This window comes from Macrobrachium rosenbergii, chromosome 4, assembly GCF_040412425.1.
Source record: "Macrobrachium rosenbergii isolate ZJJX-2024 chromosome 4, ASM4041242v1, whole genome shotgun sequence".
NCBI classification, from domain to species: Eukaryota; Metazoa; Arthropoda; class Malacostraca; order Decapoda; family Palaemonidae; genus Macrobrachium; species Macrobrachium rosenbergii.
The window spans coordinates 60,450,778-60,476,113 of NC_089744.1; the positions used below are offsets into that span (position 1 = coordinate 60,450,778).

The 25,336-nt window shown below is 38.6% G+C and overlaps 1 protein-coding gene across 2 annotated transcripts in view; it reads right to left on the reverse strand.

Annotated features, from left to right (window-relative positions):
• The window catches only part of LOC136835045 (5-oxoprolinase), a 262,765-nt gene that overhangs the window by 84,332 nt on the left and 153,097 nt on the right, over positions 1 to 25,336 (reverse strand). For both annotated transcript variants that reach the window (XM_067098167.1, XM_067098171.1), the window contains 3 exons: positions 18,550 to 18,662; positions 8,191 to 8,347; positions 5,397 to 5,513 (listed from right to left, as the gene is read on the reverse strand). In XM_067098167.1, coding sequence (XP_066954268.1) covers positions 5,397 to 5,513; positions 8,191 to 8,347; positions 18,550 to 18,662 — 387 coding nt within the window. The remainder of the gene's footprint in view (positions 1 to 5,396; positions 5,514 to 8,190; positions 8,348 to 18,549; positions 18,663 to 25,336) is intronic.

The following is a 25,336-nucleotide window of genomic DNA, read 5'->3' on the forward strand; positions in this document are numbered from 1 at the left end:
ATCCTGGGTTCCCTTCAGTTCGCCTCTGTAACAGACCTGCTCCTGAAAGCGAATTAAAGACATAAACAGAGTGTGGCGGAGAAGAGCCAACGTCAGGCTCAGGGACAGAGTCTCGTCAATTCCACAAATCTTAAAGAAAGGCTCCGCCCATGGTCCACAGTCAAGGGCCTCTCAAAGTCAGTCCCTCTTCAGTTTCCTCCTCCAGCTCTGGTAATCCACACAGACGCGCTTCATTAAGCGGGCTGGGAGGATACTCACCAAAACAGAAAGTTCAAGGGACATGGTCTACAATGTTCCAACGGTTTCATATAAACACTTTAGAAGCAATGGCAGTATTTCTTACACTGAAAAAGCTTCGTCCCGCCAACCAGATTCACATCAGGCTGGTGTTGGACAGCGCTGTAGTAGTACATTGCATAAACAGGGGAGGTTCCAAATCGAGCCAGATAAACCAAGTGATGTTAGCCATCTCTCTAGCGAACAAACACAGCTGGCATTTGTCAGCTACCCATCTGGCAGGAGTACGGAACGTAGTAGCAGATTCCCTATCCAGATCGACTCCAGCGTGGACAAGAACTCCATCTGGATCTGCCATCGTGTTCCGGGACTTCAAGTGGATTTATTTGCCACGGAAAACAATCACAAACTCCCTTGTTATGTGGCTCCCAACCTAGATCCTCAGGCTTACGCCACAGATGCAATGTCCATAGATTGGAACAGTTGGGGGAAAATTTATCTGTTTCCCCCAATAAACATGCTAATGAAAGTCCTACACAAACTCGTGTCATTCAAAGGTCAAATAGCCTTGGTAGCCCCCAACTGGCCAAAGAGCAACTGGTTCCCTCTTCTCTTGGAACTCAAGTTGCGGTGTCATCAGATACCCAGACCCAGGCTGACTCAGACAGTACAAACAAGGACTGTGTCAGCTTCCTCAAAAGTTCTGAATGCTCTGGCTCTATGGACTTTATGAAATTTGCCACCAAAAGGGGAGCAAATATTGATCCTGTTAATACTCTGTTTATTGAATCTGATAAGAGAGATTCTACTCTCAGACAGTATGACTCAGCAGTAAAAAAATTGGCATCTTTTCTGAAGGCATCTGAAGCTCAAACTATGACCACTAATTTAGCAATAACCTTCTTTAGATCACTGTTTGAAAAAGGCCTAGCCCCGACCACTATTACAACAGCAAAATCAGCTTTGAAAAAGGTGTTTTTGTATAGCTTCAAGATTGACCTAACAGACTCATACTTTTCTTCCATCCCGAGAGCATGTGCTCGTTTAAGGCCAGTGACATGCCCTCATTCAGTTACCTGGTTCCTTAATGACGTTTTAAAATTAGCCTCAGATATTAATAATGCCCAATGCTCTTACCTAGATCTGTTAAGGAAGACTTTGTTCCTGATTAGTTTAGCTTCAGGTGCCAGAATCTCAGAACTGTCTGCTCTCGCTAGAGCTGTTGATCACATACATTCCCTCCCGTCAGGAGAAGTCATGCTTTCCCCAGATCAAAGATTTCTAGCAAAAAATGAAGACCCTCAGGATAGATGGTCCCCTTGGAAGGTAGTTCCTCTTCCACAAGACCTGTCTTTATGCCCAGTTGCTACCTTGAGGGCTTATTTGCATAGAACTTCTCAGTGTTTGTCTGGTCCTCTTTTTATCAGGGAAAAAGGTGGAACACTTTCTTTAAAGGCTATAAGACAGCAAATCCTATATTTTATTAAACAAGCTAATCCGGATTCAGTTCCCAAGGTTCATGATATCCGAGAAAGGTGGCTACCTCTACCAATTATTTTCATAATATGGATTTTGCTGAATTGACAAAATATACGGGTGGAAATCTCCATTAGTGTTTAAACGCCACTACCTCAAATCACTTGAAGCCCTGAAATTTCCCACGGTGGTGGTAGGGAGTGTCATCCCCCCACCTTAATATTATCCTTTAACCTTGTCCTTTCCCCCCGCCCGCCTGCCTCATTTATTTACCCTGCCAAAAATTTCCTGGCCAATCATACCTCACTGCCTGGCTCCTCAATTTATGTGATATTTGGAACTGTTAGCCTTAACATTATGTTTTCTGTGATTGTGTTTGGATATGTACTTTTTGTAGATTTAAGCCCTGAGGTACCTCTATATTTTTGTATTATCTATTTTGTACCTCTTTTTTCATGTTTTCTACTATAGATTTAAGTTTTCATGTTAATTTATTTGATTACATAGACTTTACATGTCCATTATTATAATTTCTTTATTGTGAAATTTTGAATAAGTCTAAGATATAATTAAACTTATTCTCTTATAGTAGGCGTTTTTATACATGATCACCTTAAATATTTATTTTCTTAAATCTTCACAGTCTTGGTATGGTTCTCTGTCACAATTTCACCAGGTGACACAGGGATGAGCTCAGAAAAGGGATTTTGACAAAGGAAAAATCTATTTCTGAGTGAGGCCCTGTGTCACCCGGTGACCCTCCCAGGTTCTAGCTTCCCCCCCCCTGCACGGGCATACCAAGCTTGGGGATAGTGCTAGCCTGGAATGAGTTCAGATGGCGCTGGGGTCGCTGTTTGGCGGGCGAGTGAGTGCGGGAGTTGGGTCGGCTCTCCGCTCTTCCGGGGGTTTTGCCATTGGGATGTCTTCAGAGTGTGGTTCTGTGGTAGTGATGACCTCACTCACCCTTGCCCATACCAACGTCTATTTTCATATAGATGCTCGATCTGGGGGTAGTAACCCCAGCATTCCTGATAGCTTTTTTCTCTGGTATATTTAGCAATATTTATACCTAGAAATTCGTGCTACTAAGGAATTTCACCGGGTGACACAGGGCCTCACTCAGAAATAGATTTTTCCTTTGTCAAAATCCCTTTTCTCACACCATTTGACTGTGGAACTGCCTCCCAGAGGATGTTGTGCAGTTGGAACATCACAAGTTCAAGTGAAGATGCAATGCATTACTACCCTAATACAATTCACCTTGTATTTTAATATTTTACTTGCATTTTTATTTACTCATTAATTTGTTAACATCTGTTTTTCTAATAATTGATCTTCTCTTTCTAGATTTCCCACTACCTTCTGTTACTTCTTTCGAATGAACACCATATTCTTAGGAAGCTTGAATTTCAAGTCATTGGCCCCTGTGTGCTTGTTTCATATAAATAGGGTTCATCTTCTGAACAATAATAACTACATGGAAGGTAGAGGTACTTCTAGGGGCTATGATTATCCAATGGTCACCCCATACACTTCGAACCTGCCTGCCCATAGATTTGGAACAATTTTAGTGCATCCAAGTTTGTGGCCCCTTGCCTCCTTATGTAAGAGAGGTTAAACTACTGGAGTAGACTGTGATTGTCTTGACTGACTAGATGCTCTGCTTGTGTCAGACCCTTCCAAACCACCACTCTAGATTGTTTTTTTAAATCTTGCTCTCCTCTACATTCCAACTCCCTGACATTTCAATGTTCCTCAGAATGTCTCCACAACCTAACCCCAGTGAATTAAGGACAATGTGAGGTCTTGACTCTTGAGGTCTAGAGGCAGACCAAACTGCTGCCTTGACCGATCTCAGAGAACCCAAAAGATGGAGGAACTACCATTAGAGTTCATTCTGGAAGACAAGTTCTGTCCCAAGAGTTCTTGAGGTACAACTGAATTGGTCTCATTCTTAGACAGGTAATGTGACAAACTACTCTAAAGAGTCATGTGTCCCAAAGAAGACAGCCACTTTCTAGGCTGGAGGTTTTTCTACGGGTCAAAATTCTTAGAGTAGATAAAAGTTCTCTGTCATGATAAAACATTGTCTACCCAACTCTCTGATGGAAAAGCCCAAAAAACAAAAGTTGATCTTCATCCCCGATAAACAACAGACTGGGTTGGAAGAAGTAGAACTTGTTCATACTTTCACAGTAATTTTCTTACTAATGGTATCTTATAGTAAGTGGCCCTCAAGGGATGGAGTCATCCTATTAATGACATCAAAATTTTTTTTAAACTTGGTGCAATAAATGAGCAGAGGTTTTATGAGCATTTTCACAAAAGTAAGAGCTTCAATTGAAAGATGTGCCTACTTCATAAGGGCTTCCATCTCACCATTAGGCTAAAGACCCTCACTGGTTTTGAGAGTTCTATGCTTAATTGGGTCAAGCAACCTGAAAAAACTTAAGTCTTGAATGGGAGCAGGACAAAGATCTGGCATCATACATATGCCATAACATCAGCTCTAAGTAGCTTCATAAAACTGGAAACTGAAGCAGTCACATTCTAAGAATCTGCTTTAAAGGATACCACTTTGAGATTGCCTCAAAACATGCCTTGATAGAATCAGATAACTTCAACTTCTTACTTGCCTGAACATGCCACGGTAGAAGCCAATGAAAAGAGCGCCAATCAACAAGATCATCCTTGGTAAAAACGCAAGGGTAAAGCAAAGCAGTGCTAAGGTGGTAATGTTTTGTATTTATGAAACTTTTTTGTTTCAAAATGTATTTATAGCTAACAGTACCCTCTTAGAGATAAATATTTGCAACAAGTGGAATATGAGAGTGAAACAAATAGTCATAAGTGGCTGCTGACAGACGTGTTTCCTGCTTCAAAGCTGAATTATGGGGGGGGGCAGAAAAAAAGTCATTCACAATAGGGAAAACCCTACCCATAATATACTAGTTAAATACCTAACAGACAACAGAAATAAACTCACAGCTTCCTCAGGTGTATCTATCTGTTTCTCCTAAACTACAAAGGAAGCGTCAGAAGACAAGAGCTGAAGAAATGAGAGAAATAACAACCTACATTCTTCACACTTATTGCCCTTATAGGTAACATACTATGTACCTATCATGCCCAACCAAATACATTTGGTTTACACCAAATTTGTTCTACACAACCTAATGCTTCTATCTCTGCTTGCTGTAATTAGCATTATACAAACCAGAAAACAAGAACAATACCGTAAAGGAGCAAATAAGCTAATGTATAGTCAAAATTAGTATATCTAATTCACACTGTATTACTGCAGACATGGCAGGAAGAATTCCAAAAAGAACATAAGCATTCCAAGACCACCTGGTGGGGAAACAGGTTATTATAGACAGTCCATCCAGATCAACTGACCATTATTCTTTGGTTTATTTTGACTGTTGATCCACCCAAACGGCACAAACATGTAGGTACAATTCATCATAAATAATATAAAAAAATATTATCTACTTTGGTTTTCTTGATGGTCTCCTCACGAGGGTAGATGTATTTCCTTTTAAATCTACTTCTTCAGTTAAAGTGTAATACTGTATAGTTTAAATCAACATTATTGACAGGTACACCCACAAGTAATATAGTAAAGATACATGGAAACTTTCCCCTTTGAAATAAAAGGATTTCATCTGTATGATACTAACTTTATGATTAGCAGCAACTTGAGCTCTGAGATCTGAGAGATTATCTTGAAGGTTGCGTGTTCCAGAGGAACCAGGTAATTTTCCTGGTGCATGAAGAGCCTTGATTAATTCATCCTCCTGGAAAATTGTTGTACATATAAAAATTTCATAGTAGTTAATATCCATATTCAGTTAGGTCATAGTATTCTGAAAAATTTCACCTGAAAATTCGTTTACCAATCTAAAATAATTAAATTACTTGAAAAAGTCATCAGATACAAACTAAAAACCATCCTTAATTATGAAATGTCAATTTCAGGTTCAAAACCACAACTGTTAAAAAAAATGACATGAGTCTGAGAATTTCTATAAATAAAGTGGTTTAACACAACAGCTCATCAACTATTTGCTCTAGATTTTGTATAGTATACAAAAAATTCTTCAATACACAGCAAAACACATTTGCTGAAACTTCAGCAATCACATGAATGTCTCTTTTTGGTCAGTCTAAAAGGTCTTTCTGTCATCCTTGTTTTACATGGCTATACTAGTGATACTGTAATTTTTTAAAGTCTAACAGATATTTTACAGCAATACTGTATCATTATCTAGTTGGTATACCATAAAAACTTATGGCACATACTGTACATGAATTTTTAATTCTCTTAAATCAAACATCTGTTAGCATGCTCTCTCTCTCTCTCTCTCTCTCTCTCTCTCTCTCTCTCTCTCTCTCTCTCTCTCTCTCTCTCTCTCTCTCTCTCTCTCTCTCTCTTCATATACTGCATTACTGAAATTATAATTTCAATGGTATAAGCTAAAACAATTTTGTTAAAACACTATTAGCAACAGCATCCTTTCTTCAATTTAATAAATGTATTTTGATCCTGTATGGTAGCAGCAACATGAATATAGTAATACCCCGAACTTGCGCGATTCGAGTTGCATGAATTCAGACAAACAAATTTTTCATTGGAACCTAACTAATGGTCATACACGAATTTTTCACAGACACACGAACATTTGCAAACACTGAGAAACCCTGCAAAAGTGTTTATGTTTAATTTTTTATGTAATTTATAAGTTTTCAAGCTATTATGTGTATATTAAATAACATTAAATATTATTAAAAGTAATAGTTTCTCTCTCTCTCTCTCTCTTTTAGTGAGATGAGAGAATTTTTATGGTACATGTATACAAGTATGTTGATTTGTATGATAAATAAACTTTTTACCTAATAATAAGTACTAATTTTCAAATATTAATAAGATTAATAAAATTAAATAATAATAATAATAATAATAATAATAAAAAAACAGTAATTACAAAATTTGTATTATTTTAAACAAACAAATTCTTCCCTCGTCTTTTGCAAGAAGGTTGAAGGCAAAAGCTGTCAGACATGTCATTTAACATGACAAGAAGGGGAGTATTGCTAATCAGAGGTCATATTTTTCTTGTAATTCTGTGTGTGTGTTTGTCCATAATAATTCATAAAAAATTTCACTCTCTTAAGTAAGGATAACTGCTATCTCTCTCTCTCTCTCTCTCTCTCTCTCTCTCTCTCTCTCGTTCATAGTTAGCCAACCTACGTATTACTGTTTCTCTGTATGTCTTTAACTGTATAGTAGATCATTTTAAATTGATCTAATTTTACCAGTACCATTTACGAACTGTAAATGCGCCGTTCTAAAACATAGAGATATAGAGCATTTCAGAACAAAGAGAAAGAGACAGAATAAAGTTTTTAAAAAATGGGTTGAGAAGACTTCTAAAAATTGATCAGTGGAAGGGAGGGAGTGAGTCACACACTCCTATATTCTTACGTTAACCATTTATTTCTTTTTTTAAGGGGAATGTATTAAGCTAACTTTTAAATGAAAATACAGTAACTTTAATTTCATTCAAAAGTTAGTTTAATACTGAATTTCCATCTTTTGATATCTAACGTAAGAATAACTCTCTCTCTCTCTCTGTTATAATTCATAAATAATTTAACTTGATATTTCAAGTAAGTAAAATATCTCTCTCTCGTGTGTTATTCTCTCAGTCTCACAATAATTGATATGTAATTTCACTCTCTTAAGTAAGGATAAGGACAATCTCTCTCTCTCTCTCTCTCTCTCTCTCTCTCTCTCTCTCTCTCTCTCTCTCATTCATAATTAGCGCTCACACATTTTTACAACTTATTAATTCTCTGTACGTCTTTACCTGTACAGTAGATAGTTTAAATTGATCTAATTTGACCTGCACCGTCTACGAAGTGTAATGTGCTAGTGTGGCAAATAAATTCTAATACATAGAGACATAATAACTAAGAGTTGTATTAGTCAAAATAAAAAAACACTGTTCATGAAAAAGCATTTCAGAACAAAGAGAAAGACACACAAAATAAAGAAGTTATTAAAAAGAGGTTGAGACGACTTCTAAAAATAGATCGGTTGGAAGGGGAGAGAGAGAAATTCACTTCTAACTCTCAATTTTTATGTCAAACATTTTATTTTTTTTTTTAAGGGTAATATATTAAGCTAACTTTCAAATGAAATTACAGTAACTTTAATTTCATTCAAAAGTTAACTTAATAATTTGGGAGCATGATTAGGGTCATATTTAGTGTTTAAACTTTAGAAATAAGCATTTATATTAGTATTTTTAGAGATCGTGCCAAATTTATGCTAAAATTCACCCTGCTCGAGGGGTTCTGGAACCTAACCTCGCATAAGTTCGGGGTATGACTGTAGTCAAAGGAGTATTATTCTTGCACTGATAACCATTACATTATTAAGCAATCATTTCCATCTAAAGTTTATCTTACCTGAAAAGTTCCACAGTCAACTAATTTGAATGTCATAAACACTGCTCCCTCTTGATGAATGGATGTGGAATGTGGAGGCATGGATCCAGGAGTTATACCTCCAATATCTGCATGGTGACCACGGCTAGCAACATAGAAAACTGGACGTCGAATATTCCTGCAACATTTAAATTATAGCTTATCCTAAAGTTGATAGTAAATTTATAAAGAAAAATCCTTATCAAGCAAAATTGTTATTATTTACTATATTTTCTGGTGCTGAAGAGAGATAAGAGGTAATTAACAATATTGTAAGGTCAAATGACCCAATTTTCATTGGTGCTGTACTCAAGTGTATAAAGGATGCAGCAAAAATAAAAGGTAGTGGGTATTTAAAAAGAACTGCACTAATACGTAAAACATTGCAAAGGACTATAGAGAGTGTGTGTGTGAGAGAGAGATATAATCCAAAATTTTGGACAACCACAAAAATTTTCCACAAAACTTACAATAAAATATATTCTCTTTTTATGCAATACATGTATTATTGTACATATTTTGATAACCATAAACAAGTTAGCAAGTGCAAGATAGGACACAAAAACATCCTTTTCAAGATAATAGAGAAAGTTTTACACTTTCTTTCATTTCATACTTTTACAAAATTCTACCACCAACATGCCATAGTATATATCAATACTGTACAATGAATATAAATACTTATCTTTATGGTGGAATTCATCCACTAAATAAAATTTATTTTTCCCTGTCTGATAATAATTATAGCATACTTTGTCCAGTAAATAAAATACTTGTTTCCTTGTCAGCTTTATTTTTATCAGTGATATAAATAAGCTATAATTATTACTATCATTAGTATACTGTAATGATCATTAGAAATAATGTTTGTCAGACATGCAATTCAAAAGTTTTCTAAAGGCATGGAACACAGAGTGATGTCTTATGTCATAATGTATACTGTAGTATGTGTTATCAAAATTTGAGTTTTTATATTCTTCATTTACACAACGAATGTTATTTCTGACCCACATCTCCCAGCAGTTCGCAGTGTGAACTACACAAAGGTTGTGGGCACTTAAGTTACGAAAAAGTAGTATGTAATGGTTCTGGTGATAAATGAATTACATTTTGAGAGATCAGTTTACTACAGTTATGTTTGTTTGGTTACATATATCAAAAAATTATCATATGGCTATACAGCCAAGAATATATAACAATAGGAACCCTCACATACAGGATTCTGAATATGACATTTGTATGATGAAATAAAGTTTTATATATACTTACCATGTAATTACATTGCTATAGTTTCTATTAACCGGCAGCTAAAAATTTTGAAATTGGGGGGTCGCGCTATTTTGTTTGGCTAGGTGACTAACCCTGCCCACTTTTGGGGTAAGAGAGGAACAACTAGCAAAAGTATTCAATTTGTTTGTGCCATAATGTTCCTGTAATTACTTGGTAAGTATATATAAAACTTTATTTTTCATAAAAATTTCATTTTTACATAAGTAACTTACCAAGTAATTACAGTGCTGATTTCCAAATTGACAGGAGGTGGGATGCATGAACAAATCTAACCCAAAACATTAATAATGGTAATGAATTTGAAAACAGAAAGGATTGCTAGCATTAAAAACTGGGAGCTGCTGCATGAAGGTACAGCCTCTATTGGCGCTCTCCTTATCGTATAGTGGCGCGGCGGTATAGCCGAGGCTCGCCTACTATATTAGTGGGTACCTTTTAGCAAGGATGATTCCAATTGCTGACAAAGATAATAATGTTGCCCCTGCCCGGCGCAGTACAGAAAAAACGACAATGAAATAAACGTCACCTAATACCATAATAAGTTAAAAACTACCGCTCAACTACGAAGGACTGGAAGGCACTCCAGTACACTGTGCCCCCAGGCTCCCTTAAAAACTCAACCACCTCAAATCAAGGCGAAGAAAGGAAGGAAGGATTGCTTCCTACGCTTCTTCCCCCAACACCACGCCAGCCACCAAAAATGGACTCAAAGTACTGAGTTTACTGTAAACTGTTCCAATTTCCTTCAAATAATGAGTTGCAAGGACTGACTTACATTTCCAAAAAGTCGCTTGCAATATCAAGGAGAGATGAGTTACGCTTGAACGCCAACAAAGTGGCTACAGCCCTAATTTCACAAGTTCTCACTTTACACAATGGAAAAAACTCATCTTCAACAGAAGAATGGGCTTCCAAGATGAGGTCTCTATGGAAGAATGTCAGGGCATTCTTTGAAAGTGGCCAAGACAGATTCTTAACAGAACACCATAAGGCGTTTGAAGGACCACGAATCTTCTTTGTTCTGTGAAGATAAAACCTTGGAGCTCTCACAGGACGCAATACTCTCTCTTCCTCATTTGGGCTTATAATCTCAGACAAGCTTTTAATTGCAAAGGAACGAGGCCATGGATTGGAACTGGACTCGTTCTTGGCTAGGAATCCCAAGGAGAAGGAACAGACAGCATTCTCTTGGGAAAAACCCACTCTTTTGTCTATTGCATGGACCTCACTATTTCGTTTTGCGGTCGCTAAAGCAACTAGAAAGAGGGTCTTTCTAGTTAGGTCCCTCAGGGAAATCGAATGCATAGGCTCAAATCCAGGACCAGACAACCATTTAAGGACCATGTCCAGGTTCCATGGCACTATTGCTACCTCTTTCTGTCTTGAAGTGTCAAACAATCTAATTAGATCAAATAAATCCTGATTAGTGGAAAGGTCCACTCCCCTGTGTCTGAAGACAGAGCTTAACATGGCCCTTTAACCCTTGATCGTCGAGGATGACAGGTTCCAGTCGGTCTCAAGATACAGTAGAAAGTCTGCAATTTGGCTATAGATGTCTGAGAAGATGACATTCTGCCCTTCCTGCACCATACTCTGAAAATTGTCCACTTACCCTGACATACTCTATCAGAGGACTGTTGCCTGAATTTGGCAATAGCTTGTGAAGTTGATCTTGAAAACCCCTTCTTTCTAAGAAGTTTCCTGACAATCTGTATCCTGTCAGGGCCAGAGTAGACAATCCCTGATGAAAAATGCCAGAAGTGGGGTTGTTTTAGCAGAAGAGGTTTTTGAGGTAGCAACCTTGGATAGTCTGCATGGAGGTCAAGAAGATCTGGGAACTATTCCTTTGTTGGCCAAAAGGGGGCCACTAGGATCACTGACAGATTTTGGTGAGTTTGGAATTTGTTGATCACCTGTCTTATCATGCTGATGGGGGGGAAATGCATCAAGGTGACTGTTTGACCAGTCCTGAAGCATGGCATCGGTTGCCCACGCTAAAGGATCCAGGACTGGCGAGTAAAACGGAGGGAGACGATGGTTTCAGGAAGTCGCGAACAGGTCTGTGACCAGAGTCCCCCACAACTTCCAAAGATCCAAGCAAACATGAGGATCCAGAGTCCACTCCGTGGGTAACACCTGTCTTTGACGACTTAGCTCATCCGACAGAGTGTTGAGCTTCCCCTGAATGAAGTGAGTAAGAAGCTTGACTTGAAATTGCTCTGCCCAAAGCAGATCCCTTGCCATCTCATAAAGGGAGAAAGAGTGTCCCCCCTTTGGGTTTTGATATACGCCAGGCCAGTTGTACTGTTGGAGTGCACTGTGATTGTCTTGTTGTACACTTCTTTGCAAAATTGTAACCCCAGATTAACTGCCTTCAACTCCTTGACATTTATGTGCCAATTTCTTTGTTCCAGAGACCAGGTCGCCTGAAATTTCCTCGTCTCCCAACAGAGCTCCCCAACCTAGGTTCGACACATCTGAGAAGAAGTCTAGGCTGGGGTTCAATGGAAGGAGAGATTTCCCTTGCGACAACCTTCCTTTTAAGCTCAACCAATGCAGATCCTCTTTTATCTCTGGAGTTACTCGGAACACAAAAGAGTCTGGGTATTTTTTCCGGTTCCGGCTGATTCTTAAGAAGAATTGGAGCAGTCTCATATGAAGTCTGCCCAGGAGTACGAATTGTTCTATGGATGATAATGTCCCGAGAAGACTCATCCATTCGTTGGCGGAGCATTGGTCCAGAAGAAGAAATCTGTGCACTATCTTGAGGCAAGACTGTATTCTCTTCGGTGAGGGAAAAACCTGAAAACTCTGAGAGTTTATTATCATCCCTAAATAAAGAATCCGTTGTGACGGAATCAGCTGAGACTTCTGAACGTTGATCATCAATCCCAGCTCCTGGGCTAGGAAAAGAGTCTTTTGAAGGTCCTCTGAACATTTCTCTTTTGATTGGGCCTCAAGTAGCCAATCATCCAAGTAAAGGGAGATTTTGATTCCCATCAGATGGAGCCATTTTGCTAAGGGAGCAAGCACTCTGGTAAACACTTGAGGCGCCATCGATAACCTGAAACAGAGCGCAGAACTGGAACACTTTGTTCCCAAACACGAACCTCAGTAACTTCCTGATTCCCGATGTACTGGGACATGGAAGTACGCATCCTGCATGTCTACAGGTGTCATCCAGTCTCCCTGGAGAATGGATAACATGACGGTTTGATTTGTCTCCATCTTGAACTTTGTCTTTTGAACGAAGACATTCAATGCGCTGACGTCCAGGAGGGCCTCCAGCCCCGATGCTTTGGGCACCACAAAAAGATGACTGTAGAACACTGAGGAGCCCACATTCTCTGCTAATTCTATCGTCCCCTTCTTGAGAAGGGACGACACTTCTTCTGAGAGGGCCACAGACTTCTTCAAGCCTTTGGAATACGCTGACAGTGTTATTGGAGAGCTGCTTAAAGGTGGCTTTTCTTTGAAGGGGATAGAATAGCCTTCCCTCAGAATGTTGACAATCCAGGGCTCTGCTGCCCCCTCCATTTCTCCCAGAAGAGAAGGAGCCTGGATCCTGCAGAAGTTCAGAGGACGAAATTCTCATTTGCGAGAGGTAGAACGGGATGAGGATCTCTTAATGGCTCTGGAGACAAATCTGCTGGACGAACGGGATCTAGACAGGGATCTTTGTCTGCTGCCATAAAAGGCCTGTGTCTGCAGCGGGGAGACTGTTTTCAAGGTACCAGCAGGCACCTCCTTAGGATGCCTAGAGGATTGGGCAATAAGATCTTGCTTCCTTATTCTTCTTCTGAAGATCCAAAGAAATTTCCAGAATAATAGCCTGCAGGAACAGGTGATGATGACCCAGCAGGGAAAACAGAAGGGCCAAACTTCTGGGAGGGGGTCCCTCCCCTAGAGGTGTAGGAACACCATAGTTCTCTCTTCTTTAAAATTCCCGTTGTATAAAGGGAAGCTAATTCCTGGGAACCGTCCCTGATTCCTTTATCGATACACAAGAGGACTCCCAGCAAGTCTGAGGTGCTATCTTCAGGAACAGTAGGGCAGTCCCTAATCTTATGGGCAAGAGATCCCACTGCCCAATCGAGAAAACTCAACACTTCGAACACCATGAGAGCGCCGTTGAACTGAACATGATCTTCACTGGAGCAAAGGCAGATCTAGGAGAGGAATCAATCAATCCAGAGAAGTCCCCCTGGAAGGAAGCAGAAACTCCCAGAGAAGGAGTTTCCCCTGTGGCATAAGAGAGCTGTCTCCTCTTAGACAATCTAGAAGGAGGGAAGCTGAAAATGGCTCTCCCTTGTTCCCTCTTCTCTACTAGCCATCCCTCAATAACACCGAGGGCTTTCTTGGCAGAGGAAGAAAGCACTAACTTGGGTAGTCTTGAAGACTCGGAAGACTGTGACTCCCCAAGAAAAGTCGACGCAGACGAAGAAGGAGCTGCAGGCGAAAAGCAATTTGGGAAGGCAGCAAGAAGATACCTTAGCAGTGATGCACAAGCTGAAGGATGAGCGTCTTGAGCAAAACTTCTTCCTTGTCTGAGGGTAGAGGAGACAAAGCCAAGTCTGTAGGTTTGGGGGTTGACGGAGCCTCCTTCAACAGGCTCAAAATACTGTTGAGCTTGCTCTGAAACAGGTCTACCACAGAGGGCACTTGCTTGCTAGAAGAGGGTAAAGCCTGAAGTGAGGAAGTTTGAGACACAGAAGAATGCCCAACGGCTTGGGGAACAATAACAGCCAAAGGAGTCAAAGCGTCGGCGGCATAAGCACGGTGACGCTCTGGCACCAACGGAAGATTAGGCACCAAAGGAAGCTCGGGCGCCACTGGCCTCTTCATCCATGAATCAAAGAGTGGACAGGCGCTTGGACGCTCTGTGACGCTCTGTGACGCTCTAGAGAAGATGTGCGCTCTGACGCAGCAGCATGAGGAGCCAACAAGTGCTGAGATGATTTCAGGCGTTCAGAAGAAACCAGGTGTTCAGCAGTCACGGGAGCTTCCAACGCTGCAGGGCGCTTGGGAGCTAGAGGAGTCTCGGGTGCTGAAGACGCTCAGAAGAAGGCACCTTAGACGAAGAGCGCTTACGAGAAGCAGGATACTTGGAAGCCGCTCTCTGACTCTCTACCAATGGAGGAACAGAAGGAAAACATTCCAGACTGTCCCAATAACGGCAAGACGGGAGAGGACTGCAAACAGGTTCCTTGAATTTCTTACACGGTACTGGAGGAAAATGAGACACATCACCCACACGCCTTTTCAAAGGGCGTGAGTCATCCACAAAACGCCATTGGTGCCTGGGAGAAGAATCATCTGAGCTAGATGAAAGATGATGCATGTCCAGGGATATGCCTTTCCAGCAGCGTTTGGCTGCAACCTGGGATTCAACAACAGGCTCAACCGAGGGGACAACTACCCGTGGGCAGATCCCACTGACCTCCCTTAGGCTACCAGTTTGACTCCTATCAGGTTTAGGAGAGTATGACATTGACCTTTGCTTAGGAGAATTGGCGGGATGGGCAGCCACCTCCTCCACCAACACATCACTCATACTAGGCGTAATCAGGCCCTCCAGCAACACTGCACTGGCACTAGGAGTAACAGGGTGCTCCAAATCACTCTTATTGTCCATAAGTACCTTAACCGAAGAGGCTAACTGCGCAACAGATTCAACAATCAATTTGAACCTTTTATCAATTTTACACTCAAGGCTGGCAATGGTGTTGGGTCAATTTTACACTCAAGGCTGGCAATGGTGTTGGGTTTGGAAGTGAGAGAGACAGGTAAAGGAGCAGGTTACATAGCAGGAGAACTGGGTACGGGATCAACAGAAATAACAGGAACATCAATCTCGATGTTAGCATTATCAATATCATGATCAATAGGAGATCCCTGACTAGCTAAAGACTTTCTAATCCGTCTGGCTGCCGTTTTCTCTTTTTATCTCTAGCCAGTGTGTTTAAATGAGATCTTAGTCTTCCCCTTCTTACTATCCCAGTCTACACATTCATCACATCTTAAGTCTTCTGAACAAATTTGTCCCCTACAATCCGTGCAGACAGAATGTGAATCGTAAAATTCCTTAGTGAAATGCGTACAGGCAGTCCCCGGTTATCGACGGGGTTCTGTTTCTGAGGGTGTGATGATAACCGAAAATCGGCGATTTCCGGCACTTTTTCTGTGATTTTCGGGGGTTATTGGCGCCAAAAAGTGCCGATATTCGGTTATTGGCACCTCTGTTAGGTATGTATCGGCGCTAATATCCAATTATCGGCGCCGATAAGCGGAAATCAGCAATTTTCGGCGCCGATTTTCGTCACTAGACAAGCCCCATAAAACCGGATCGCTGTTAACCGAGCCCACCGTTAACCGGGGACTGCCTGTACTGCAGCCTTTGCTGCAATACCTAAAGCTAGTCGAACTTGAGTCTGACACTTGGAAAAAACAAGTCAACTAAAGTCACAATCAGTAAATAAGGAAAGTTGTTACAAAGAAAATCACAATAAAGGTAAAAAATCAGAGTCTGACTATCTAATAATGCCGAAAGGCTATCAAAGCAAGAATACTTCACCAAATACGATGAGAAATCAGTAGGAAAGATGAATTCCAAAATCAGAGCTGCTGCTAAAAGCTGGTGTACAGTACAGCCATTAGCCAGCAGAAACAAACTGAATACTTTTGCTAGTTGTTCCTCTCTTACCCCGAAAGTGGGCAGGGTTAGTCACCTAGCCAAACAAAATAGCGCAACCCGCGAATTTCAGAATTCTTAGCTACTGGTAAATAGAAACTATAGCAATGTAATTACTTGGTAAGTTACTTATATAAAATGCTATTTTATCATAAATGACTGCTGTTCCAAGTTCATTACCAAATTTATGGAATGATTGGTAAACTAATAATTCTTGTCTGAATTCCATTTACATTACCTGGATAATATAAGGAATGAAAAGTTAGGCATGAGTGAAGTAATGATGATTAATTCTTTTTTAATTTTTTAATTAATCTATCTAGGACTGACAATTGGAAAAATATGTACAGGCAGCCCCTGGTTATCGGCGGGAGTTCCGTTCTGAGTGTGATGATAACCGAAAATTATTGCTAACCGAAAATCGGCAATTTTATGTGCTTTTTCGGTGCTAATCGGCGGCGAAAAGCACCGATTTTTGGTTATCACCACCTCTGTTAGGTACATATCGGCGCCAATACCCAATTATCGGCGCTGATAAGCGGAAATCAGCGATTTTTGGCGCCAAAAATTGCCAATTTTCATCGTTAAACAAGCGCCATAAAACAGGATCGCTGTTAACCAAGTCCACCGTTAACTGGGGACTGCCTGTACATAGTTTTTTCTAAAAGTTAAAATTTACCAGGAAAACTGAAAATTTAAAATAAAATATTGTGGAACAAAAAAATTCTTACTAAAAACCGGTCCAGGAGGTTATTATACAGTCAGGCCTTTCTCTGCCTTTGAAGATCACATACAGGTTTATAATCCCTTATCCAAAATTCTAAAAACTGAAAAGCTCTAAAAACATAATTTTTTTTTGCGGAAGGTAGTATCCATTTACAAAAGTCAAACACCACAGCTGTATTTAGAAAAATTACAATTTTGATAAAATTTGTTTTACTTATTGTAAAACAATATTGCAGGTATTATTTCATACAATATTGTATTATATAATACAAACACTGATCAAGCACCATTTGCATTCTGGTAATGTTTACATTCTCAAAATCATCAGCCGATTGAGTTTTACCAACATTATCATTGCCATGTGTTACTAAATGATAACTGACTGAGTACACCAACGTTTTCAATGTCATTAGTTGCTAAATGAAACATAATTTGGAGATACTGTACATTTTTTTTTTTTGTAAATTAACAAAGCTGGGTTCAAAATGCTGCTTACCTTTATTTATATATGCAGTAAATTTTAAATGAAGTAAAGGTGTGATTTTACTACTTTTGGATGTTGCTTTTGCCTACTCCATAAAGTTTAGTAGCCTGCACATCATTGTTTCTTTAGCTGCAGCTACAACCTGCAGCTTAAATTTTGTGGGATACTTTCTTATATTATGGGAGTCACCAATGAGAATTAGCAAGTTTTTGACACATTGACAACTGTAATGCAACTCTTAATACATTTCTTGATTCAGCTGTTTCTGTCAATACTTACCACTGTTTATGCCAGTGTTTTGCATGAAATACTAAGTGTTTGTTAATAATAAGAGACATTAATGAATATTACAGAAACCATAAGTTTGGTACACCCATTACAGTAATTAATTAAAACCTAACTTAATGTAATATGTATTGCCAAAGAAACCTACAAAAAAATGAGATACCTAGAGTAATTATAGCCAACTATAATCTACCAAAAATGAAAAATTCCCACATAAATCATAGCCTGGTGTAATCTACCAAGAATGCAACTCACACGATACACAAGATGTGTGGTGAAATCATGTTCTGGGGACAAAATTTAGTGTTGCATAATACAAAAAATCAGATAATACTTTTATATATACTGCAATTAAGATTCTTATAATGCCGTATATTTTTGATAACTACAAAATTCTTTTGTTTGAAATAAAATGTGCTAATATATTTATGATCTTAATTAGTCCACTATTTCATTATTTATGATCTTACCTGCCTCCCTAGTTCATATACTGTATCAGTATATTGCAATATCAATAACCAATAGTAATATTTGTAGTCTTTATCTCAATTAGTATGATTATTCATACTGTTTCTGCTGCAGCAGTAATGCTTGATTAGCAGGTGCTGCCCCAGACCCTACAAGGAGAGCAAGCTTCAGTTCTGAAATCCAAAAAAATCTGAAAACCAAAACACAGCTGGCCCCAAGAGTTTTGGACATGGGACCATGAACCTGATGTTTTAACACCAATCAATACACTCATTCTTTATTAAGCTTAGAGTAAAATCTTAAGGACCGTAAAATTTAACTTTCCGAGTAAAATCTTCAGGACCGTAAAATTTAACTTTCCTCTGCCACAAAGTAAATTGAATAATACCTACAGTACCTTCGAAAAACTGGTGTGATAACCGTAAGATCTGGTAAATGAGAACCTCCAGCACACGGATGATTTGACAAAAGAACATCCCCATCTCTTAAATTGTCCCCTAATGCCTGCAACTAGAAAAGAATGCAAATTTAAGGAAAACAAAATGTCCAAAACAGCATGGCAAATACTATACATCTTACATACAACTCTTTCAAAATCCTATGAAGCCGTGCTAAAGTGGGAAAGAATTACTGATGCCATTTCTTTCAAACTGCTCTTTGAATAGCATACCATTACTGCATATAAAAATTACTTTAGATACCCTGGTTAATGCTAATATAATTACAAGTACAACTGTATCAACAAGGAACATCCAAATATGAGAATATCAGTAATAACATGACCATAAGACATAATAATGGATGATACACATTGTGTACCATGTGAGGAACTTTATAGAAAAAAAGGTTAAATGTTGACACTGTGACACTAGTAAGGGAGAATAAAATAGGACTCCTGATCTGTATGAAATCTGTGGTGTATAACTGCTTAAAGAGCTTCTTTCCACAGTAAGAGAGACCTATAGTGATCCATCAATAGTTGTAGGAGGCACAGGTACCAATCTGTCTGAGGTCATAGAGGAGCAATAATCTTGGCATGACTAGCAGTTCTGGGCTTTGCCCAGGATTTGTCTTATACTGAACCAAGGAATGGCATGTGTATCACATCCATCCCAACTGTAAAACATCACATCTAGTTTCCAGGCCACCAGGCTGGGTTGAGCCAAGCAATATATTGAGAGTTTATGGTTCAGGCCCACTGCAAAGATGTCAACTAGGGGCATAACCCACAGCTGCCAAAGAGCTTTGCAGACTTTTGGATCCAGTGACCATTCTGAAAGCAGAATCCGCTACCTTCTACAGAGACTGTCTGTGATAGTAATTCACCTTCTTGGCATAAACCTTGCAGTTCTAACTTGTTTGTCTCTGCCCATGTGAAGATCTGTATATGGGCTGTAGAGCAGTTTGGACTTCACCCATTTCTGGTTAGTGGAGTTGTCTCACAAACTTGGTGAATGCCTGAAGACCAAGGACATCCATTCACGTCAAGGGAGTGTACGTGATGCTTCCTGCCCACTTCTGACCACTCAGTTGTTAATGATTCGGTTCTATTAATTAAACAAGATCCATACTACACTTGCATGCACAGCAAACTGCTCTGTCAAGATTCATACAACATTTCATGACCGACAGAGAATGTGAATTGCAGATGAAACATTATATTCTGGCATAAAAAACTAGTGGAAACCCTTCAATTTCAACTGACATTTGACAGACGATTTTTAAGCATTACTTCTTTTACCTTTCGGAGAAAAAAATTTTCTACTGTTCACAAACTAACTGAGTTTAGACAGAAGCTGGGAGATGCATCTAGTAAAGAACTGTACCCAGTTGTGCAGATCACAATGAATCAGGAGGAATGAGATGATTCAGTCTGTTTTCTGTCAGTAAGAACATACAGTTCCCAGTTGTTCAGATCACAATGGAGCAGGAGGAATGAGATGATTCAGTCTGTTTTCTGTCAGTGAGAACATACAGTTAATTACTTTTCCTTGGTGACGGCAGAATTATTACTGTTTTCCTTTCTAGGTAAACTGTACACAATACTTATTGATTTTAAGATATACCTTCAAACCTCAGCTGCATTACTTCCAGCCTTTTGCTTTTCAACTATTATTGTTTTCTTTTTCTAATAACCAAACCCCTACACTAGTTCTAAGAAAATCCACAAGTGTTGCAGCTCTAGTTAAATTATAGCATAATACTACTTTGTGTGAATGAATTGGCTTTACAAAGCATTACTGCTCATGGTATGAATACAACTCAGTTGACTCAGCAGGACTGCATGACCATCACAGACAATGATTTGCGCATGAATGCCCAGGAATGGCCTATGAAAATCATATGTAACAGTCACGGGGGTGGCCTTTGAACAGTGAGATATATGATGACCTAGCAGGGTACTTCCGCTGTAGAAGCGGTGGTGTCGGTGGCGAAGAATGTCTGACATATGCATTTGGGATCTGACAAATGCATTTGTGCTGACATTGGGAGTTTGCTCAGATAGATACAGAGAGTTATCTGTTCACATCTTAAGCGCATGGAAACAATGTGTGTTTGTTCGGTCACTGAATTAATGCACCGGACATGCCCAGTTCCGGAGGGGTATGTGCGTATGTGCATGCGATCCCCCATATGATGGGAGAAATATGGACTCACAGAAGGGCTTTGGTTTTGGTGGGTGGTGTGTGTTTGCCTTGTGAGTGTTTAACCCCTAAACGCCTACTGGACGTATCATACGTCGACTAAAACTGTCTGTTGGGTGTCAAGTGGACGTACCGTACGTCGACTACAAAAAATTTCAACCTTCGGTCAACTTTGACTCGACCGAAATGGTCGAAAAACGCAATTGTAAGCTAAAACTTTTACATTCTAGTAATATTCAATCATGTACCTTCATTTTGCAACAAATTGAAGTCTCTAGCACAATATTTCGATTTATGGTGAATTTTTGAAAAACTTTTTTCTTACGCCCGCGATGCGGTAACTCGCCGAAAATTTCAGAAATTCTTTCGTCATTTTGTCGTAATTTTTGCACTGTTCTATATTAGCCGTTACATAAAGTTTTATATATGAAAATGTGCGCAATTTCATATACAATACAACAGAAAATACTCATGGTTATAGCTTTTATCAGTTTTGAAATATTTTCATATAAATCACGATAACTGCCAAAATTTCAGCCTTTGGTCAACTTTGACTCGACCGTAATGGTAAAAAATGCAATTGTAAGCTAAAACTCTTACATTCTAGTAATATTCAATCATTTACCTTCATTTTGCAACCAATTGGAAGTCTCTAGCACAATATTTCGATTTATGGTGAATTTTTGAAAAAAACTTTTCCTTACGTCCGCGCCAGAAATTCTTTTCATCACGTTGTCGTAATGTTTGCACTGTTTTATATTAGTCGTTACATAAAGTTTTATATATGGAAATGTGTGCAATTTCATGTACAATACAACAGAAAATAACTCATGGTTGTAGCTTTTATCAGTTTTGAAATATTTTCATATAAATCACGATAACTGCCAAAATTTCAAGCCGGTCAACTTTAACTCGACCGAAATGGTAAAAATGCAATTATAAGCTAAAACTCTTACATTCTAGTAATATTCAATCATGTACCTTCATTTTGCAACAAACTGGAAGTCTCTAGCACAATATTTCGATTTATGGTGAATTTCTGAAAAAAAAACTTTTCTTACGTCTCAAGACGGTAACTCGGCCGAACATCTCAGAAATTCTTTTCGTCATGTTGTCGTAATGTTTGCATCGTTTTACATTAGTCGTTACATAAACTTTTATATATGAAAATGTGCGCAATTTCATGTAGAATACAACAGAAGATAGCTCATGGTTGTAGCTTTTATCAGTTTTTAAATATTTTCACATAAATCACGATAACTGCCAAAATTTCAACCTTCGGTCAACTATAACTCGACCGAAATGGTAAAAAAACTCAATTGTAAGCTAAAACTCTTACATTCTAGTAATATTCAATTGTTTACCTTCATTTTGCAATAAATTGGAAGTCTCTAGCACAATATTTCGATTTATGGTGAAATTTTGAAAAAAACATTTTCCTTACGTCTGTGCGGTAACTCGACCGAACATCTCAGAAATTCTTTCGTCTCGTTGTCGTAATATTTGCACCATTTTATATTAGTCGTTACATAAAGTTTTATATATGAAAATGTGCGCAATTTCATGTACAATACAACAGAAAATAACTCATGGTTGTAGCTTTTATCAGTTTTGAAATATTTTCATATAAATCACGATAAATAGAAAAAATTCAACTTTCGGTCAACTTTAACTCGACCGAAATGGTCGAAAACTGCAATTGTAAGCTAAAACACTTACAGTCTAGTAATATTCAATCAATTAGCTTCATTTTTCAACAAACAGGAAGTCTCTAGCACAATATTTCGATTTATGGTGAATTTTTGAAAAAAACATTTTTTTACGTCCTTTGCGTTAATTCATGCATCATTTTGTGATAATATTTTCTCTGTGTTGCTTTGATCGTTTTACAATTTGTTATATACCAAATTCATCGCAATTTAGTGTACAATACAACTAAAAAAATTAACTCATTAGCTTTAACCGTTGTGCTTACAGCGATTTGTATACAATTATATAAGTATTTTTTTTTTCACTGTCATATATTCCAATATTTATATATGATAATGATATTTTTTTCATTTCTGATGGTTGCATACTAAACTTCAGGCAATGACAAAAAAAGGAGCCAAAAATGAACTCTTAATCTTAAAAACTAAGCGTGCTGTGATTTTTTGAAAAAAACTTTTTTTCAGCTTCGGAGCTAACTCACCGAACGCCGCCGGCATACGGGAGACGTTTTTGTAAATAGAGGCTCGGCATTTAAGGGTTAAGGACCACCACTGTGAAAATACCCGATCTAGCAGCCATAGGAAGTGAGTACCAAACTCATGAACAATTATATATATTTTATTTTCAAACTTTATATAGTACTGCAGTGAAATCCCATTGTGCCTCTCTTACGCATTTTTCTGTTTTGAATGTGAATATTAATTTCAGGTTTTATATATGTTTCTTTCAACAGGAATCGAACATTTTCCAGAGAGGGATGAATATTTGGAAGTGGTGTTTAATTTACTCTTGACTTGTATTGTGGTCATTACGACCTTATTACTTTGCTTGATGACAAAGCGATTATTCACTAGAATTGCTTGGCATAAAATAATATCTATGCTTTTTTGGGAAACAGTACTTCCGCTAGTAATGTGTTCCTTTGATAGGGAGTGTGAGTCATTCCATTTCATGACCATAGTTTTTACAGAGTTCTTCTGTTAAATTTGTCAATAAAGTCTAGTTTTCTATATCAGTGTCTCATTTCAGTAAGCCTTTGTGTAAAGACAGGTTTAGAGAGATTCTTATTGTGAAAAGAGAAGGGATCTGCTGACCCAAGGAAGGCCACAGCTACCAGAAACGTCTCAAGGAAGGTGAGAGCTAAATTCTGTTCTTAAAACAGATACATCAATATAAAGACGGCCCTCGAACCTGGGCAGTTAACAGTGGTGGCAGCGGTGTCAGATTATATAGATAAGTAGATAGTTGGGGATACACTTCCAAAGAGACATAACTTAGTAATTCTAGTACAGTACTGGCATCTCAGAATAAGATTTTGTTGCGGTCAGCAATTCAGATTAGGGAGCGGTTATCAAGCGATTCTCACAAGTCAGTCTTTTTCTCGAGGCATTCCTCTGTGTGTGTTAATAATGCATCTCGAGGCGCAAGTTGTTATTATGGGATGAATAGGGCATTAGTTCATACTGGGGAGTGTTTAGAGATATTTTAATGTGTATGATGTGAAGTAATTGTCGTATTTTGACTGCTTGTGTGTGTTAAAACATGTGAAAGACTGCTTGTGTGTGTTAAAACACGCGAAAATACATGCGAGAGTGTGTTATTTTCTTTTTTCTCCCCCTCTATCTCTTTGGTGAGAGAATTCACGCGCTGTTAAGCAGAAAAGCATGTAAGTGTTATCATCTTCTTTTTATTGTTATTTAATAATAATAATAATAATAATAATAATAATAATAATAATAATAATACAGTAATCTTTATTGTGGCTCAGGGCCATATACATGAAAGATACAAATAACTACACACAATCTAGATACATACGGTAACATGACAAAAATAATTATTGGCAGTATCCACACAGTTGCTGAATAAGCAGAAAAAATAGACTTCATAATAATGGTAATGACAATAATTATAGGTGGAGTAATAGAAAAAAAATTAAAAATGATAACAATAGAAAATACAGATTGCAGGCAATTAATTTCCATCTGGGGACCTTAGGTGGTTACAGAAGTCAGGTCCAGAAGGCTAAATACGAATATTGAAAATTTCAAAACTGTACAATGATATTAAACACAGTAATAACAGGAAGTAACAATACCAAAAACAGCAAGGAACGCAGAAATATAATAATAATAAAAGGATTTTGACAAAGGAAAAATCTATTTCTGGAGAGGGGCCCGTCTCACCCGGTGAAAAAGTCCATTCAGCACTTATTTCTAGGTAATTCCGTTGCTAGATACCAGAGAAAGCTAAATGAAATGCTGGAGTTACTACCCCCAGAGCGAGCTCCACTAGATGGAGTCGTGTATGGAAAAAGGGTGAACTACAAAAACACGGAACCTTATCCTATAGAGATTCCCAATGTCAAAAGTCCCAACGAGAGAGGTGCCGATACAAGCCCATGCACTACTCAGGACTGTATACTAGGCAACACTAGCCGCATTCCATGTTAGCACCCACCCCACTAGAATGATGTTTACCATGGGAGGGAGAGAATGAAAAACAGGGGTGGGTCACCGGGTGACGGGCCCCTCTCCAGAAATAGATTTTTCCTTTGTCAAAATCCTTTTTCTGGATCGGGGTCCGTGTCAGCCGGTGAAATAATAACAGAGAAATAAACATCATTCTTATGCTATTAAAGACTTAAATAGAGACGTTGAAAACTAGGAGAATTCTACCCTGAACATTAGTAAGGTCCTCTAAATTCATGTAATGAAAATAATGCAAGTGGTCACCATCTAAGATCATGAGCTTAGAATAGAACCTGAATAGGCTAGTATTAAGAAAATACTTCCTGCCTAATAGCAGACCCAATGACAGTAACCCCCC